An 18036-nucleotide genomic window follows, 5' to 3' on the forward strand; every position below is an offset into this window, starting at 1 on the left:
TGCTTCGCATTTAATTGTTTGATCTCTGGCAGATACAAACTCAAAAGCACATTTTTCTCCTTTTAGAATCGCACATCCATCCGGCGGAAGCATCACTCCTGCATGTATGCCAATCCTAAATAAAATCAGTATTGTCTTACCTTTAATAAGTATTGTGTTGTTAAAAAACCAATATGGTCAATACTATGATAAAAACAGCAACAGCACATACATGTTTTGTATGTAAAACATGAATTATGTAGAGAATTAGAAATAATTAGAATAATTATAACTGTTGAAGCCAAGCCTTTAAACAAAATTTCTCTAATGTTTTATTGGTACAATAATGTATACGCATTGTCATTTTTGATAGATTAATTAGTCATTTGTCAAAATTAGTTGTCCTACTCATGTCAGAAAAGGAAGTCCTTATTATGACTTTAAGACGAAAATACAGCAACAAATGCGCTGTTTCTTTACAAAAGCCGGTTATTCAAATGTGCGCATCCTTTCTTTTTGTCTATAAAAACATAAATATAATACATGTACCAAGATGCTTAGCTCACTAAGTCGGTGTCGCTATGAATGCCAAAAAATATTAATAATAACTTAGGGTTCTTGTGCAACTAACTTTTTTTACCAACCGTGCAAGGGTAGTATAGCCAGTCAATGTCGTTAAAAACTTCCATTATCATCACTTATAAACTAAAGAGTGTTCGCATGACATCATAATGTTCGTAATTTAAAAAAAAAAAACTCTCTTTTTTTAGCTCACCTGGCCTAAAAGGCCAAGTGAGCTTTTCTCATCACTTGGCGTCCGGCGTCCGGCGTCCGTCGTCCGTCGTCCGTCGTCCGTCGTCGTCGTTAACTTTTACAAAAATCTTCTCCTCTGAAACTACTGGGCCAAATTAAACCAAACTTGGCCACAATCATCATTGGGGTATCTAGTTTAAAAAATGTGTCCGGTGACCCGGCCAACCATCCAAGATGGCCGCCATGGCTAAAAATAGAACATAAGGGTAAAATGCAGTTTTTGGCTTATAACTCAAAAACCAAAGCATTTAGAGCAAATCTGACATGGGGTAGAATTGTTCAACAGGTGAAGATCTATCTGCCCTGAAATTTTCAGATGACTCGGATAACCCGTTGTTGGGTTGCTGCCCCTGAATTAGTAATTTTAAGGAAATTTTGCTGTTTTTGGTTATTATCTTGAATATTATTATAGATAGAGATAAACAGTAAACAGCAATAATGTTCAGCAAAGTAAGATTTACAAATAAGTCAACATGACTGAAATGGTCAGTTGACCTCTTTAGGAGTTATTGCCCTTTATAGTCAATTTTTAACCATTTTTTGTAAATCTTAGTAATCTTTTAGAAAAATCTTCTACTCTGAAACTACAGGGCCAAATTTAACCAAACTTGGCCATAATCATCATTGGGGTATCTAGTTTAAAAAATGTGTCCGGTGACCCGGCCAACCAACCAAGATGGCCGCCATGGCTAAAAATAGAACATAGGGGTAAAATGCAGTTTTTGGCTTAAAACTCAAAAATCAAAGCATTTAGAGCAAATCTGTAAGGGTAAAATTGTTCATTAGGTCAAGATCTATCTGCCCTGAAATTTTCAGATGAATCGGACATTCCGTTGTTGGGTTACTGACCCTGAAATAGTAATTTTAAGGAAATTTTGCTGTTTTTGGTTATTATCTTGAATATTATTATAGATAGAGATAAACTGTAAACAGCAATAATGTTCAGCAAAGTAAGATCTACAAATAAGTCAACATGACCAAAATGGTCAGTTGACCACTTTAGGAGTTATTGCCCTTTATAGTCAATTTTTAACCTTTTTTCGTAAATCTTAATTATCTTTTAGAAAAATCTTCTCCTCTGAAACTACTGGGCCAAATTTAACCAAACTTGGCCACAATCATCATTGGGGTATCTAGTTTAAAAAATGTGTCCGGTGACCCGGTCAACCAACCAAGATGGCCGCCACAGCTAAAAATAGAACATGGGGTAAAATGCAGTTTTTGGCTTATAACTCAAAAACCAAAGCATTTAGAGCAAATCTGACACGGGGGTTTAATTGTTCATCGGGTCAAGATCTATCTGTCCTGAAATTTTCAGATGAATCGGACAACCTGTTGTTGGGTTGCTACCCCTGAATTGGTAATTTTAAGGAAATTTTGCTGTTTTTGGTTATTATCTTGAATATTATTATAGATAGAGATAAACTGTAAACAGCAATAATGTTCAGCAAAGTAAGATTTACAAATAAGTCAACATGACCGAAATGGTCAGTTGACCCCTTAAGGAGTTATTGACCTTAATAGTCAATTTTTAACCATTTTTCGTAAATCTTAGTAATCTTTTACAAAAATCTTATCCTCTGAAACTTCTGGGCCAAATTTAACCAAACTTGGCCACAATCATCATTGGGGTATTTAGTTTAAGAAATGTGTCCGGTGACTCATCTAACCAACCAAGATGGCCGCCACAGCTAAAAATAGAACATAGGGGTAAAATGCAGTTTTTGGCTTATAACTCAAAAACCAAAGCATTTAGAGCAAATCTGACAGAAGTTAAATTATTTATCAGGTCAAGATCTATCTGCCCTGAAATTTTCAAATGAATCGGACAACCCGTTGTTGGGAGCTGCCCCTGAACTATTAATTTTAAGGAAATTTTGCTGTTTTTGGTTATTATCTTGAATATTATTATAGATAGAGATAAACTGTAAAAAACAATACATGTTGGCAAAGTAAGATCTACAAATAGGTCAACATGACCAAAATTGTCAGTTGACCCCTTTAGGAGTTATTGCCCTTTATAGTCATGTTTTAACCATTTTTTCATAAATCTTAGTAATCTTTTACAAAAATCTTCTCCTCTGAAACTACTGGGCCAAGTAAATTATAGATAGAGATAATTGTAAGCAGCTAGAATGTTCAGTAAATTAAGATGTACAAACACATCACCATCACCAAAACACAATTTTGTCATGAATCCATCTGCGTCCTTTGTTTAATATTCACATAGTCCAAGGTGAGCGACACAGGCTCTTTAGAGCCTCTAGTTTAAGAATAATACCTAGAAGCATATATTTGGAAACATGTTGATCCAAGATTTTGGTTTATGGAACAGTAATAGTTTGTGATTTCAATGATGTGTAATTTGATGTCTGTCAGAACAATAATTTTAAAAGAAAACGCATAACAAATTATAAATCATAATTTGTTTGAAATAATTGAACTTAAACAGTGTTTCATTCGAGTATTCTCTGGAAGTCTTGGAAATTAATCAAGCAACCGTATGCATTTTGGGAAGAATGATGAATACCCTTATGTGTGTCATCTTTTAAAAATATTATTGAATACATGCCCCTTGACCTGTTGGTAAGGTGGCCTCAAAATAGTAAATATATACAACTGAAAAAAGAAGAAAGTGTCTTCGTTTGGAATACTTTGTAACAGCCTCCTGTTACAATTATTACTTGTACTTTTTAAAAGTGGTATTAGTTCTAATAATGATGTGGCTACAGCCATGATTACACATATATGGTGGGTTTGTATAGCTATGTATTTGCAACATACCCACATATAGTCATACTTCCATCCGAACTACAGCTGTGCTCTATACAATTGGTGTAATCAGTGTATGAGTGACCTAAAGGTAATGTGACATTTTTATATACGCACTGCATTGTGCCTGAAAGAATAAGAAATTGCATGTATAAAGCTAGTTTGAAATAATTTTATGCTTCAAGTAAGACAATGATTTAACGTAGAGAATTTCAACCTTAACGTTTATCTAATAAAATTGATCATGGAAACAGGGAATGAGTCAAAGAGACATCAACGCTTCCAAAAAAGCAACAAAAAATACAGTCAAAGGCATATGCATTGGTCCCTAGACCATAATGAATACTAGTTCAGCGAAAATGGACACCACACTGAACTCCGTAACATAATAAATGAACCAAAATTTAAAAAGAAATACAAGACTTACAAAAGCCAGAGGTTCCTGAATTGAGACAGGCGTAAAATTACGTCGGGGTTAATCTTGTTTTGAGATCCAAACCCTCGCCCTATACCTATAGCCAATGTTGAATAAACAAACACACATGCAGCAATACGCACAGTAAAACTCAGTTTGTTTTTGTCCATTGCTAGAATAAGTAACAGACGAAACTAAGCAAAATAACAATGATCAACATAAACACATAAATTAGCAAAGGACCACTAGCAGTTACTGAGAGGCAGATCCAGATCTCAATTAAACTGATCGATCGAAGGATTATGTCTACTAAAGTAACATCATATGAAAATCAAGCATAAACCCTCCCGTTAGGAGTAGTATCATACCATATTAAAATATAAGAGAAAAAGTTACCGGGTGTACGTCTTTTCTTAATGTATGTCTTTAATAAATTAAAGATCATAATTTTATGTCTAGTTCGTCTTTACATACGTCTCTATGAAGTTGTTTGAATTAAAATTGGATAATTATTATTTTTCAAGTTTTATCCTCTTTTTATCCAATTAAAATCTTTATTGTAATTAAAATCTTTACTGCTGGTGTGACTTCTTTCTCTTTTCCAACAAATTTGCCTTGTTCTTTGTCTGACAGTTATATTTTGGATATAGATACAAATAAAAGATTTAAAATAGCATGCAGTTAAAATATGAAATACATTTAAAAAATCTTACCAGGTTGTGGCATTGTTCTCATGCAAGACGAATTTGAGAACTGAATTAAGTTACACAGAAAGAACAAAGTCCAAACTATTCGGTCTGTCATTATCATTGTCACTTTTAATTTGTGACGGGAATAAGAAGATAAGATAAGAAAGTGGAAATTCTAGTAATAATATATACCAGTATATACTGCAAAATTGAAAGATATCAATTAAAACTTAGAAAATAGGGAACATCTTTTGAGTTTACTTAGACACCACAGTATATTATAAATGATCAAAAATTTCTACAAACGTGTAATTTGATATTTGTTTTTTCGCTGGTACATACTAAGCTTGGATTTTGTGGTGTGTTTTTTTTTATGGCAAATATCAAAAATTACTTATCCTCATATATGTTTGGATATATAGAATAAGTAAATGAGACAGAAAAACCTTCGACGCAAAACCAAAATTATATAGGTGCCTTTATATTATTTTTATCAAGTAAAATTGAGAATTGAAATGGGAATGTGTCAAAGAGACTTCACTACTATGGGGTACTGACTACCTTGAGTACCAATGACGGTCTTGCACGGTCGGCCTTGTACAAGTGATTTCAAATGATGGTTCATCATTTTAGTGTTTGTTTAAAAACTTTTATTGTTGTCATGATAACGATGACAGCTCGATTATTGTCCTAATTTAGGCATGAAGCTGGATGCATCAACTTTATTTCGATTTATCCATATGTGGATACTAATTGAATTGAAGACTAAAGTTGCATGGAAACTGAAGTTCCTCTTACCAACCGTATAAATATCTCCTTGCTCTTTCATAGTGGATTACATAGTTAAAATGAATAACAACTTAAATATCATCATTTAATTGTGCAGTTATGCATTTTGATGTTTCGGGTATGTCACATTTAGAATTTCTTACCGATAATTACCTTCTTTTTTTTTTTTTATAAACATTCTTGTTTACTATTGCTTCCCTTAAATAAGTACTTCCAAAGTAACCCATTGAAAATGATAGGTTTCTTTCTGGCAGAGTATTATGTATGAGGCTGCCGTGAAAATCTAATCTTAGATTATTTAATTTGGCTATTACAATTTAGTCAAATGTCCGAATATCATGACAATTTCCATGATTTGATCTTTTTAAATTATAATTGTTGGTGATTATAATTATAAATCTTTTTTAAGTGTCTGTAAAACTCAGGATAACAAAAATACCGAACTCCGTGGATAATTCAAAACGGTATGTCCATAATGAAATTGCCTGAAATCAAAAGCCCAAGCGTATCAAACAAATCGTAGATAACTGTCATATTCCTGACTTTGTACAGGCATTTTCTGATGCAGAAAATGGTGGATAACTTTGAAATCATGTCAGTTTGTCTTTTTAATTTGTTGTGTTAAATTCGTGTCTTCTGTCTTGAATGTTCCTTGATAATGATATACAAGAATATATATAAACAGTCGCCGTGACTGTACCGTGAGTTATTCAGTTTTCTAAAAACATTCCTTTACTGTTTTCTGAAGAACATTAATAAATTTGGCTGGTTTTTTTTTTTGTGTTCACGTATCGTTGTCAATATATAGTGGAATTTGATACGACTGTCATACAAGTGAGCGGTTTAGCTAGCTATAAAACCAGGTTCAATCCACCGCTTTCTACGAAAGAAAATCACTGTACTTGGTAAGTCAAGAATATATAATAGTTGACTTCGTTATTCATTCGTTTGCCCAGGAACATCTATATTAACTATTAGATATACTGTTCCCAGGTTTGCCGATGTGTTTGACTGAGCAAGGATTTCTGGCATAGTGACCGGGAAAATGTATATCCAAATCCTTGGTTTGAGCTTTTGTCATTTGATAAGGAAACTTCCTTTTTGAATTTTCCTCGAAGTTCGAATTTATAAAGAAATACTACTGGTCTAGACCAAGTGTGTTTAAATTTATTGAACTTTTAAGTTTAAAGAATATCAAACAGTTAACCAATTTAGGAAAATACATTTTTAATGCATTTAAAATCAGAGACAATATTACATGAACATTCTCTGTCTGTTTACTTGTTTACTATGAAAAGTATTTACACCGATGAACTGTAAAGTTCAAGGTAATAAAGAATTTGAACATGTATTTTTGTGATTTTACTTCAATTTTTTTTTTATTCTGTTTTTTTTTTTTGTTCGTTCGGCTTTTTCCAGGTTGTTGTCTCTGTGACTGACATATTTCCCATTTCCCGAAGTTTCCCTGTTTTATTCAAGTGGCAAAAAAAAATTAAATAATGAACTTGTTTAATCCTGTTTCTTAAGAGTAAATTAAATTAAGATAATTATTTGTGTGTTATCACACGATTAACGATACTTTACCTGTAATACCTTACTTACAATTTGTACGATCACTGGTAATCACATGACTTTCATGTTACTTCGGGTCACCAGGCATGCGTATTATTCTGTTGCGAGAGCCTTGAACGAAAAGCGTCGAAAATGGCGGAGTCTCTGAGACGGTTGGTTAACATCGGCACATTTACCGTACTACAAGATAAGTTAGAAAGATGGCTCGGCAACTATCACGTAAGTCACTAAAATGCAGTATCTTATTTTGCAAATGCACAGGTCATAAACCCCTGTTATGTCCTAAAATCAGCATAAGTTCCATTTTTCTACAGTATGATTAATGAAAAAACGGTTGCTAAGATAAATCCAGGTGTGTTTTGTGGAACGTGAATGCGTTTATAGTGCATGTGACACCTCCCTTGTCCTACTTATGATGTATAGCTGCAATTTGCATTAATTTGGGGTTAATAAGAGTATTTTTTGTCGATTTTTAACCTTGCCGCCATGCAGACGAACTAGTTTGGACTCGGTATACGGATATTTGATACCGGATATGGTACACAATTTACTAACATTCTTCCCATTCATTTTCTAAACTAAAACATTCAATTTAAACAAATGAAAATGTTTAACACTTATTCAACAATTGTGTATTACCATGATAAAAAATAAATCACTAGAAATTACTCCTTCTTTAGTTTCTTTTTCTGATCACAACTCTTACAGATAAAATTACTCAGATGAGTTTCAAGCTCTTGCAGATACAAGAGAACTATAACTCAAAATTTTGTAGTAGAATGTTTGACATTTTTCATGTTCCGAGTACAAAATCAAAAGTAAGGACAATGCAGTTTAAAATTTTTCTTACATGTATTAATCACATATATATACTTTAACTATGAAAGAAATTTGAGTACTCCTCAGATTAAATGAGTACACCTTGTTCAAGGGGCTATTATCAAAATAAGAATTCATACCCACTTAATTTTTATGGTATGTGCTGCAAAGTTTGAAGCTGTCTGTGTAGTGATGTTATTTGTCAAAATTAAATGTATGGTGCACTCACTGTGTTCTAATTTGAAGAATTGGACATCATTGCTTTATGGTCTGTACATCATTGCTTTATGGTCTGTACAATGTTACTCTCGTGTTTTCGAAATGTTAAAAGTAAAATTTAGATTGATATAGGGGATCTTCTTAAAAGCTTGTCTTATTTCATCAAACATATATCTTGTAAAAGTTAATCCCAGTTAAAATTAAGGTAAAGGATCATGATGTCATTGATGATTAAGTCAAATTAATGCAAAATTTAACAAACATTTTCTTAAGTTTGCATTAGAAATGAACTGCAGGTTATGAATTTTATAAAAAAAAATCTGAAAATAGACAAATTGTTAACATGAGTCTCAACAGGCCTATGAAATTTCAAGACTTGTTCACATTGTTCATTGCTTTAGGGAATGCCCAAATACAAATTCTGCAAAATACAGTAAAACCTGTCACATGTATTATATGACAAGGCCAAGGGGAGCTAGTAGATTGTAAGGCTCTATAAAAATACTGCCAGTAAAAATGTTATGTTATACCCTCATTTGTCCCTGTATTGAATTGACAGTTAAAATTTGTTTAAGAAACAATAAATCATATGAAGAACTGTGTTATAAACCTTTGAGTTTTTATTGGTTTTACCTATGTACTGTAGTACACTTTAAAGTGATAAACTATATCAATACCAATTTATTACTATATATTTGAAGAGAATTTAAATTCATTCAGGTGTGAAATGAACAATAAATTAAACCATTTACATGGACTTTGATCTTATAATCTTTATTTATGGAGTCAAATCAGAAGTAAAGTGATTTTGCAGCAGGATTTAACTTTCATTTTTAATGCACAGGACATGTCTGTGTCATGTTGGTCTCGTGTGGACAGTTGTCTCATTCAAAATCATACCACATCTTCTTTTTTATATTGTTAAATTTTGTTGAAAAATATTAAGTACAAAATATGTTATATATTATATACACATAACAGTTTAAAACTTTTTTACAGCTATATTGTTTATTTATGTGTAATTATACCAGTTGTCAGACCTCATCTTTGTAAACATAATCCATTCATTTGCATCAGTTAATAATCCCCCTCCCAACAGTAATGTATAACAATATATTTTGTGCAAATGTGAAAATCTTTTCTGCACAGTTGACATCTCTTTATGAATTCATTCATTTATGCTGTATTCAAATGACCCAATAAAGATACATTTTGCTTACATCAGTAAAATTTGTAGGGATTACCTATTAGAGCATTGAACTGTTTGTAATGGATGGTTATTGAATGTCTTCTTTTGTACTGAAGTTAAATAACTTAGATTGCCCAGGTTGTTAAGCATTTGTGATTTATTTTGAGACAGGGACAGGGTGCACATTTACTTAAAATGAATTTCAACAAGATTTTCCTAACTAAACTTAATGACTAGTAAGGAACGTTTAAAACAAACAATGGAACATACATGAAAAATTAATTTTTCAGTTTATAACAAATTTGATCAGATATATTTCTATTGATTATTTCATGACCAAGTAAAGGTAATAATAAATTGACAAGTCATATATATGTACAATAGCTTTAATTGATTTATCTTACTCCCAAAGGTTAACTAGGTTTAAATTAGTAAAATAGTCATTCATAAATTTATAGAAAAAATAATGATTCAGTTTGATCAACTCTTTAGGGATTATCAAAAAGATTATTGTTCAATTTTTTAAACCCCCAACAGACAAAATTAAGCAAAAGTTAAAAGTATAAAGTACACAATGCATCTTTGATACAAAAGTCATTGTGTCCGTACATGAATTGTTAGCAATATTTTATTTGATCAGACTTGACAGGAATTGAATCTATATGTACTTATTAAGAATAATAGATGTATTATATGACATGGCATGTAAGGCAATGGTTTTGGAGATTTCTGTCTTATATAGTTTTTGTATTAAACATGTTAAAAAAATTTTAATTAGGTCATGAATTATGCTTCAGAGGTCCTTCTCCCAGTCTGCTTCAAAATTTTGAGATTTCAGGGTTGTCAATAATTTGTCCCATCATTTTTAAAGCATACATCAAGAACTTAATGGAGGAAATAGTGTATTAAAAAATAGATAGGTCTTAATGTATACCCTCACTTGAATGAATGAATGAATGAATTTTATTTCTCATAAACTGCAACTTACATAGTTACAGAGAATATATAAACAATTACATTAAATATTGAAGCACATATCAACATTCCCTGACTTCTGACATGTTAACTAATTTACTTTTTTTTATAATCCTTGAAAAAGATGAATTAAAAAGATATTGCATTTAGTTAAAACAACTACATACATGTATACACTGTAATTCACTCAATTTTAATGTTATATAATTTTAAATGTTACAAAGTTGATCCTTTTTACAATATATACAAATTGCAGAAGTAGTGAAACTCTGTATGTTGATTTAGAGAACATGCTGAAACAAGCAGGATTTTTGTTGCATGATATATCACCCAGTTTAGTACATACACTTGACATTTTATCTCTGAAATTCCAATGGTTCCGTTCAAATTCCATTGACGTATATATCTAGGTATATACAAACTATTATTAATTTACTAAATTTGTTTACCTGAGAATTTTAAAATAGGTGTTTAAACCTATCATTATACTGATTACAACCTTAAAAGGATAGGTTCAGAATTTGAAAACTAAAAGTTGTATTTCGTAAATTGTGTAAGAGGCATTGAAAGACCCGATTATGAATTTGAAGCCATGTAGAAATCTCTGACGTGAATGTGGTTAATCTTAAAGGTCATAATCTATCGTATAGTCACATTTACTATATACATATTTGTCTTTAAACAGTTTAGGAAATCTATTGAAGTTTATATTGACCAAATTGAATAGGTAGATATAAAGCTGTAAAATATATTTTCTTTTCTTCGGTAGCAAATATTTGCATAGATTTTGATTTATTGAAAACATTTAACACTTTAAATGTTTTAGATTAAATATGAATGGTTTTGTATATATCATCAATTCTAATATGAATGGTTTTTCTTTACTTTGAATCAGCAATTTACGTTAGAATATTAAAAAGTGCTTCAGATGTACATGTACAAAGTTTTTAAATTTATGTTTTCATTTAAAACTATGGACTGATAAATAAGTGCTTCTTTAATTACTGTGTTAAAAAATTTTGTGACAAATAAATTATATAAACAAGTATAAATATTATACAGAGCTATAAGTCCTAAACCTTTAAAAAAAATATTGATACCATATTATTGATGCAAATAAAAATATTTTGCAGTTTCCTATAAGAAGACCATATTCCTGTAAGAAACAAAATATTATTCATTGAAAGATTTAAAAAAAAATAAAACAGAAAAAAAAATGTAATTTTATCGACTACATGTACAAGTACAGCCAATTTGTTGCCCAAATTTGAATATCTATAATCTAAGGACATATTTAAGTTGCATATATCCTCGGAGCATACATGTACATGTATACATCAATCATTAACAGATTTGCCAGCCAAATTTCCCCATGATATTTCCCATTAACGTACAGTGTACCTATTATCTAAATATAATGTGTATATAGGTTCGAATCCCGGCGAGGGAAGAACCAAAAATTTGCGAAAGCAAATTTACAGATCTAACATTGTTGGGTTGATGTTTAGACGAGTTGTATATAATGTACTTATATATACAAATTAGAAACCAATACAAAATCAATATAGTTGATGGTTTTTACAGTGACCGTGGTTGTTGACCGATTAATTGATTATGACCTTTAATTTTGTGGACAGATTAATATTTGCTGACTTTCAACATTTAATCAAACTATATTGATTGGTATATTAATTATTTTGGTTTCATGCCATTCTTTAAATTTTTTATGAACTGTAAAAATGTAAATAATTGATATGTCAAACTATAATTTGATATGAAACATCTCCTATTATTGTCACCGATAATTGTTTTTATTGATTACATTTACCTTAAATATTATGAATGATTTAAGTAAGTGTTTGGATACATTGGATTATAATAACTGTATCACTATCTTATTCTAATTGATTAAACAATTTTTATTTATTGATTCATGTGTTGAAAGGTTTAACATTCAAATGTCTTACTAGAAAAATATCCTACACGAAAGTCCTTATTTAAAACATATATATTATATAAATACATTTTGTCGTTTACTAAGTGATTTTGAAGTATCTGTGAGTACCATGAGTAAATTTCATGGATTTCTCAACTTGAAAGGGATATAATAAAACATAGCAACCATAGGTTAACTTTATCAGTTGTATCTTGTATGCATTGCTTCATTCATGATACACTTATAACATTATGTAATGGGTCACATTTAAATGTAAACTTCCATTTAAGAAATCAATTATGTTAATTAATTATTCAAAACAGATGCAGCTATTTGAGTATTTCTATTCATAATTTCTTCTGTTATGAACTTATCAAATTCAAAAGCTTACACCACCAATAAAACTTTCCACCATGAATACGCCAAGAGTTCTGAAGGGGCATTAAACACCAGCAATCAAATCAACCAAATCTAAGAAAAGTGTCTATGGTTCAGTTTCTGTTTCCTTGAGACATGACTTTTAAACAAGCATGCAAAACATTAGACATTTCTTTTAGAGGAGTACAATTAATAAAACTTTTTGTATTGCATAAAACGAACATGTCATAATTTCCACTAAAATCAACAATTTAATTTATTTTAGATGAAAGTAGCCCAGCAAAGCTAAATATAAATTAATCAACTATAAACTTAAGTTTTATTATATTTTTTTTCCAGATCAACACATGTGACCAGAATGTTGCTCGGTGCTGTGAAATTATTGAACTCAATGCCAAAGTTCAAGGGCAGCTATTTAAATTACTCAGTGTCACTGCCGAATCAGGTAAGCCTTACCAAGATCTGTATTTATCCCTCATTTATTTTGGTCGTCAAATTATTTGACCTCCTTATAAAGAATATTTAGTGGACGATCCAACTGAAGTAGTTAAGTAAAGATATTTTTTAGTGAAAAACTAGAAACAGACCCATTCGCTCCTTCTGCACCCTTATTCAAACACTTAAACTGGATGACAGTTGAACAGAGAATAAAATATCATAAGTTAGTGATGACATTTAAGTGTATTAATAATGATGCCCCATCATATCTTACTAACAAGTTTCATTATGTTTCAGACAGAAATCCGTACCCCTTGAGAAATGCTGTTCAAGGAAACCTCATACTCCCTAAACCAAAAACAGAATTATTCAAAAAATCTTTTATGTATTCTGGACCATACTTGTGGAATAATTTGCCAATACCGTTAAGAAATATTACAAATATTAATTCTTTCAAATACAAAATAGCAGATCATTTATTGAAATCAACCTAACTGTATAAATAATATAAAAAACTGATCATGTCATCATGTTTATTTTTTCATCACATTTTATCAAGTTGTATTGAACATTATTATCACACTTGACTTTTTATGCTAATGTATGTATGCAATGTACTAGTATATGTTTGTGTTTTGTTTGATTTTTCATTACGAGGGCCTCAGGGAAGATTAGTTATATAGCTAACTGTGTAACCCTCTTAAAATAAAGTATTGTTGTTTAGTGAAAAATAAAAAGTTTGAGTCAATTTCTAATGTTTTTTTTTTGGACCTGCTATCATACAGTGTGTGCAAGTTCAAACTCTCTCATGTGAACCTTTATTTCTCTTTTTATTTGGTTCTTTTTTTTTAAATTCATAGATCTGTTTCAAAATTATCCACTTTTTCACATCAACAAAAAATCAAATTAGTATATCTTTCAATTTTAAATTCTTGTAATACTTAGAAAACCTAACATTTCAAACTCTTCACATATTTGTCAAATATTTTGTACACAAAAACTGCATGATTTTGAAATACTTTAAACATTTTAGGTCTAAAAGAACCTTAAGGGCACTTGCTGTCCTTTAAAGTGTCTTTCTCTAACCCCTAAACATACTTGTGTAGTTTAAATTTAAATGCCTTGTGTTTTATGCATTCTTAAATAAATTGAAATATTGATACTTTTTAAATGTTTACGACTGTAATAGTAGCATAGTTGTAATTGTATTCTTAAAGGAATTTAATATTTAAACAAAAGCCAATACACTAAATGCAGGTGCTCTATTAACCTGGAGATTAATTTCAAAGACATTTACCAGAGTGTGAAATAAATTGTACATGTATTTAAAATCGGCCATTTGGCACAAATAAACTTAAGATATTTCCTGTTGATAAGACGATTTACTAAATGTGCTTACTTAAGCATTTTATTGATTGGTGTATAGTTTTTAAAGGACAATTATGATGAAATATTATCTAATAAACTGCATTGTTGAATTGCTATATACATACATGAATGTATACTTTGAATGTTTATGACACGATAAAAAACAGTTCATTTAGTTATTTGTTCGTATATAAAGAAAGTTTCCAAATATTGATTTAGCCTTTGAAATGTAATTTATAAATATTAAATTTGAAATTAATACAGCAGTAAATTAATATTATTAGAAAAAATAAGTTGTTATATTATCTTTTCCTTAGTTTGTTGAAATATAGTACTGTTGTAAAAGCGGGCCACTGGTTCTCAATCTGTACACATATACATTACAAAGCTTTGTGAACTTAAATACTAGGATATTATTTTTTATAGAAATGAATAGTCTAATTATATGTACATTCAAATGCATGTACCTATGATTTTACATGAAAGGATCTTGTAAAAGTGGGCCACTTGTTTTGTGTATACATGTATATAAAAAAAGCTTTATGAACTTAAATACCAGATTTTTGTTTTTAATAAACAGTCTAATTACATATACATTTAAATACATGTACTTATGATTTTACATGAAAGTATCTGTATTTAAAACAAATACATGTAGGATTTAAATGTTTTTACCTATAAATTCCTGATATTTATCTGCTTAAATAGAACAAAACAATCAGTATTCTGCATTTGCAAACAGAGTTTTTGGTGTTTCTTAAAAAGCGAATGTTAATTGATTCAAACTTGGATGACCTCACCATGTACATGTATATGTATATGCTCATGGCCCATATGTTTGTTCTCCTTATTTCTCTAATATTTCCTTAATTGCAAGTACATATAACTAATTATGTTTATTTGAATTTTCAGGTGGCATGTTTGGAGGGGCCAGTATTATCAAATCTCGTTTACTGCCATTTTTGGGACAGAATTTCTTTACCTCAGGGGGATCTGTAACTGCCGACACTAGCCTTAGTATCTTAGCAGAATCTGCAGCTAAAAATAGGGAACTAGATGACTTACAAGATCAGTATGAAGTCAGCTTACAAGACCTGGAAGCTGATCTTAAAGCTAGAGAAAATGAAGTACAAGACCTTCGTGATGAGTAAGCATTATCTTAAATTAACTAACTTCTCATATATATATATACTGTAAGGGGACCAGGGGGTAATTTATCTAAATAAATCATCTTATTTAATACTAGCCTTTTGGTAGTTAACACTGAGGTTGTGCTTTTGAACCTTGCACATTGCAGGTGCATTTGACTCCAATCTAAAATGACTAGAATTGTAAGCTAAGGCTGGGGAACAGTGAGTTCTCTATGGACACTATGACTTTATATTCCAATAAAATGTTTGGGCAGCCATGAAGTAACTTATTGTGCTTAAACACCAAAAATCAATCTGCCATTCTTTCAAAAGTCTTCAGATAATCAAGTGACTGTCGTTTATTATGATCATGACTTAAGAATGGTCTGATGTTAATATAAAAACTTTGGAAATGAACTCCTGCACCAAATAATTTAGATAGAAGTTTTAACGAAATTAGAGAAATGCAGCACTGTATTTATAAAGGAACAACTTATTTACAGTTTTACACTGTCTGGTGTTGGATTAGAATGAAACATTACTTGCTTTCCTGATTCTTATTCATCTAAGCCAAACTGCACTACATAGGTCTACATATTTTGAAAAAGGGGAAATTTTAGCTAGTTTTGATGTATACAGAAAGGCCAAAACGTGTAAGGCTTAAATTAAAGAATCAGAAAGCAGCTTGTTCAAAATGTCGATTTACAATATTTGATGATACATATATAACTTTACATATTTGCTTGATCAGACTGTTGGACACCAAGGATGAACTATCAAGGAATTTAAGAAATTCAACCACTGACAAAATGTTCTTGGATTCAGAAAATAGAGAACTGAGAAGAAAGTAAGCTATATTTTCTATATTTTTTTTACCGTAATTGTTACAAATGTTTTAATCATGACATGTTTTGCTTTCCATAGACTGATTGAAACAAAAGAGGAGCTTAACAGAAGTTTAAGAACAACAACTAGTGATAAAATGTTAAATGATGTAGAAATACGTGAACTACGACGAAAGTAAGATTGAATTATCTCCCTTGCTTCTGCTGTATTATCTCCCCTGCTGATTTAGTGTTGTATCTAATTACAGAATGTTTTACTAATTACATTTAGGATTCAGTGTCAAAAAGAAAATTTATTGGTTTCGCTTAAGTTTTCCTGAATTCATTTTCATTCAAAAGATGTAAACAAAAATAAATTTGAAGAATGGACCATTTTGTGTTTATGTATCAGCATCATTTAAAGCTGATAATCAAACAGTTCTGATTAAATATTTAAATTTTGGACAAAAATAAGTTGGAATTCAATGTCTCAAAATCAAAGTTGGTTCATTTAACAAATAGATAATGTGTTTTTAAAATCTAAATATTATGTATTCTTACTTAATATTTTTGGGAGATGGTCTGACACCTTAAATAACTTAGGCACTACTTATTAGATTCTTATAGTTTTATTTCACTCTATAGATGAAAAGGCAGCACTGCATACAATATATAGTTATATAGACAGACACACAATTACTTATAATTACTTCACTTAAATTTAAGAATATCGGAAATGTGTAATGATACTATTACTAATATTGATCATTGTTGATAGTAAACTACACAATTCCAAGAAATACCTTTTTGATGGAATTTAAATGTGATGATTACAAATTGCAAGAAATTTTAAATATTTTTGTTTGACCCATTTAGTATTATTTTTCTGTATAAATATATTTTTTTTAAAGTATAACAATTCTTTTATGAATTTTTGATAATTATAAAAGTCACATGTACAACGTTCCATCAGAAACTGTAAGAAATAGATTTTCATTAATTTGAATTTAAGAATTTGGTAGAAATTAGTATACTATTTTAACTTCTGTAAATCAGTAATTTAAAATTTATATAAACAGCTGTCATACTTCCCAAAAACAATGAAGTGCATTTTGGACAATTATTATTTAAGGAAATGTTTTGTGATTTTGGATTGGTTAACACCTATGTTATAGTTGGTTTGGTGTATTATCATGGTTTGGAGTGTAATCATATAATTGTGGTGATTGTGTATCATTATAATTCTTCATACACACCTTAAAAGTATTGCCATCTTACTGCGATTATACTTTATGCTACAAAGCTGGACATTATTTTAGGGCATAGGACATTTGAGCGAAAAAGAAAAAAGCACATAGGGTCATTTGAGCGCCGACTTCATAGGACATTTGAGCGCCGGGATATTAACCTTACCTGAGTTTTCAGACAGGACATTTGAGCGAAATTTTCCCTGATAATTTTACACGAATTAAGATTTTTTTTTAAAAGTAAGAAAAAAAAGTAAGATTTAGTTATAAATATTTTTTATTTTATTTCACACCCGAGTAATTCGACCGGTTCTGGCTGGTTTATGTAAGTGAAATCCTAAGTTGATCTCTATTTACCAATCAATTCTACTATAATTCATTGGCTATGCAAATTTTCTTTGTTCTAAAATTCTTATATATATATCTATTAAGTGAAATGTCCCTTGGCACTTGAGATGTTTTAATCTTTTTGTTGGTAAACTCC

General features: G+C 30.3%; 1 protein-coding gene and 1 long non-coding RNA gene across 22 annotated transcripts in view; one reads left to right on the forward strand and one right to left on the reverse strand.

Annotated features, from left to right (window-relative positions):
• Positions 1 to 7124, reverse strand: LOC139485461 (uncharacterized). The gene is made up of 3 exons (XR_011655329.1): positions 7042 to 7124; positions 3577 to 3691; positions 1 to 115 (listed from the first exon to the last, which is right to left on the reverse strand). It is a non-coding gene; the product is annotated as an uncharacterized lncRNA (long non-coding RNA).
• The window catches only part of LOC139485458 (mitochondria-eating protein-like), a 22171-nt gene continuing 11219 nt past the window's right edge, over positions 7085 to 18036 (forward strand). For 10 of the 21 annotated variants that reach the window (XM_071269950.1, XM_071269952.1, XM_071269955.1 and 7 more), the window contains exons 1-4: positions 7091 to 7248; positions 12885 to 12990; positions 15264 to 15498; positions 16233 to 16328. In XM_071269950.1, coding sequence (XP_071126051.1) covers positions 7162 to 7248; positions 12885 to 12990; positions 15264 to 15498; positions 16233 to 16328 — 524 coding nt within the window. In that variant the 5' untranslated portion in view covers positions 7091 to 7161. Of the gene's footprint in view, positions 7249 to 12884; positions 12991 to 15263; positions 15499 to 16232; positions 16329 to 16405; positions 16502 to 18036 lie in introns of all 21 variants that reach the window. The other 11 variants (XM_071269948.1, XM_071269953.1, XM_071269951.1 and 8 more) reach the window with 2 other exon arrangements.

This window comes from Mytilus edulis, chromosome 8 (assembly GCF_963676685.1).
Source record: "Mytilus edulis chromosome 8, xbMytEdul2.2, whole genome shotgun sequence".
In the NCBI taxonomy this organism is placed as follows: domain Eukaryota; kingdom Metazoa; phylum Mollusca; class Bivalvia; order Mytilida; family Mytilidae; genus Mytilus; species Mytilus edulis.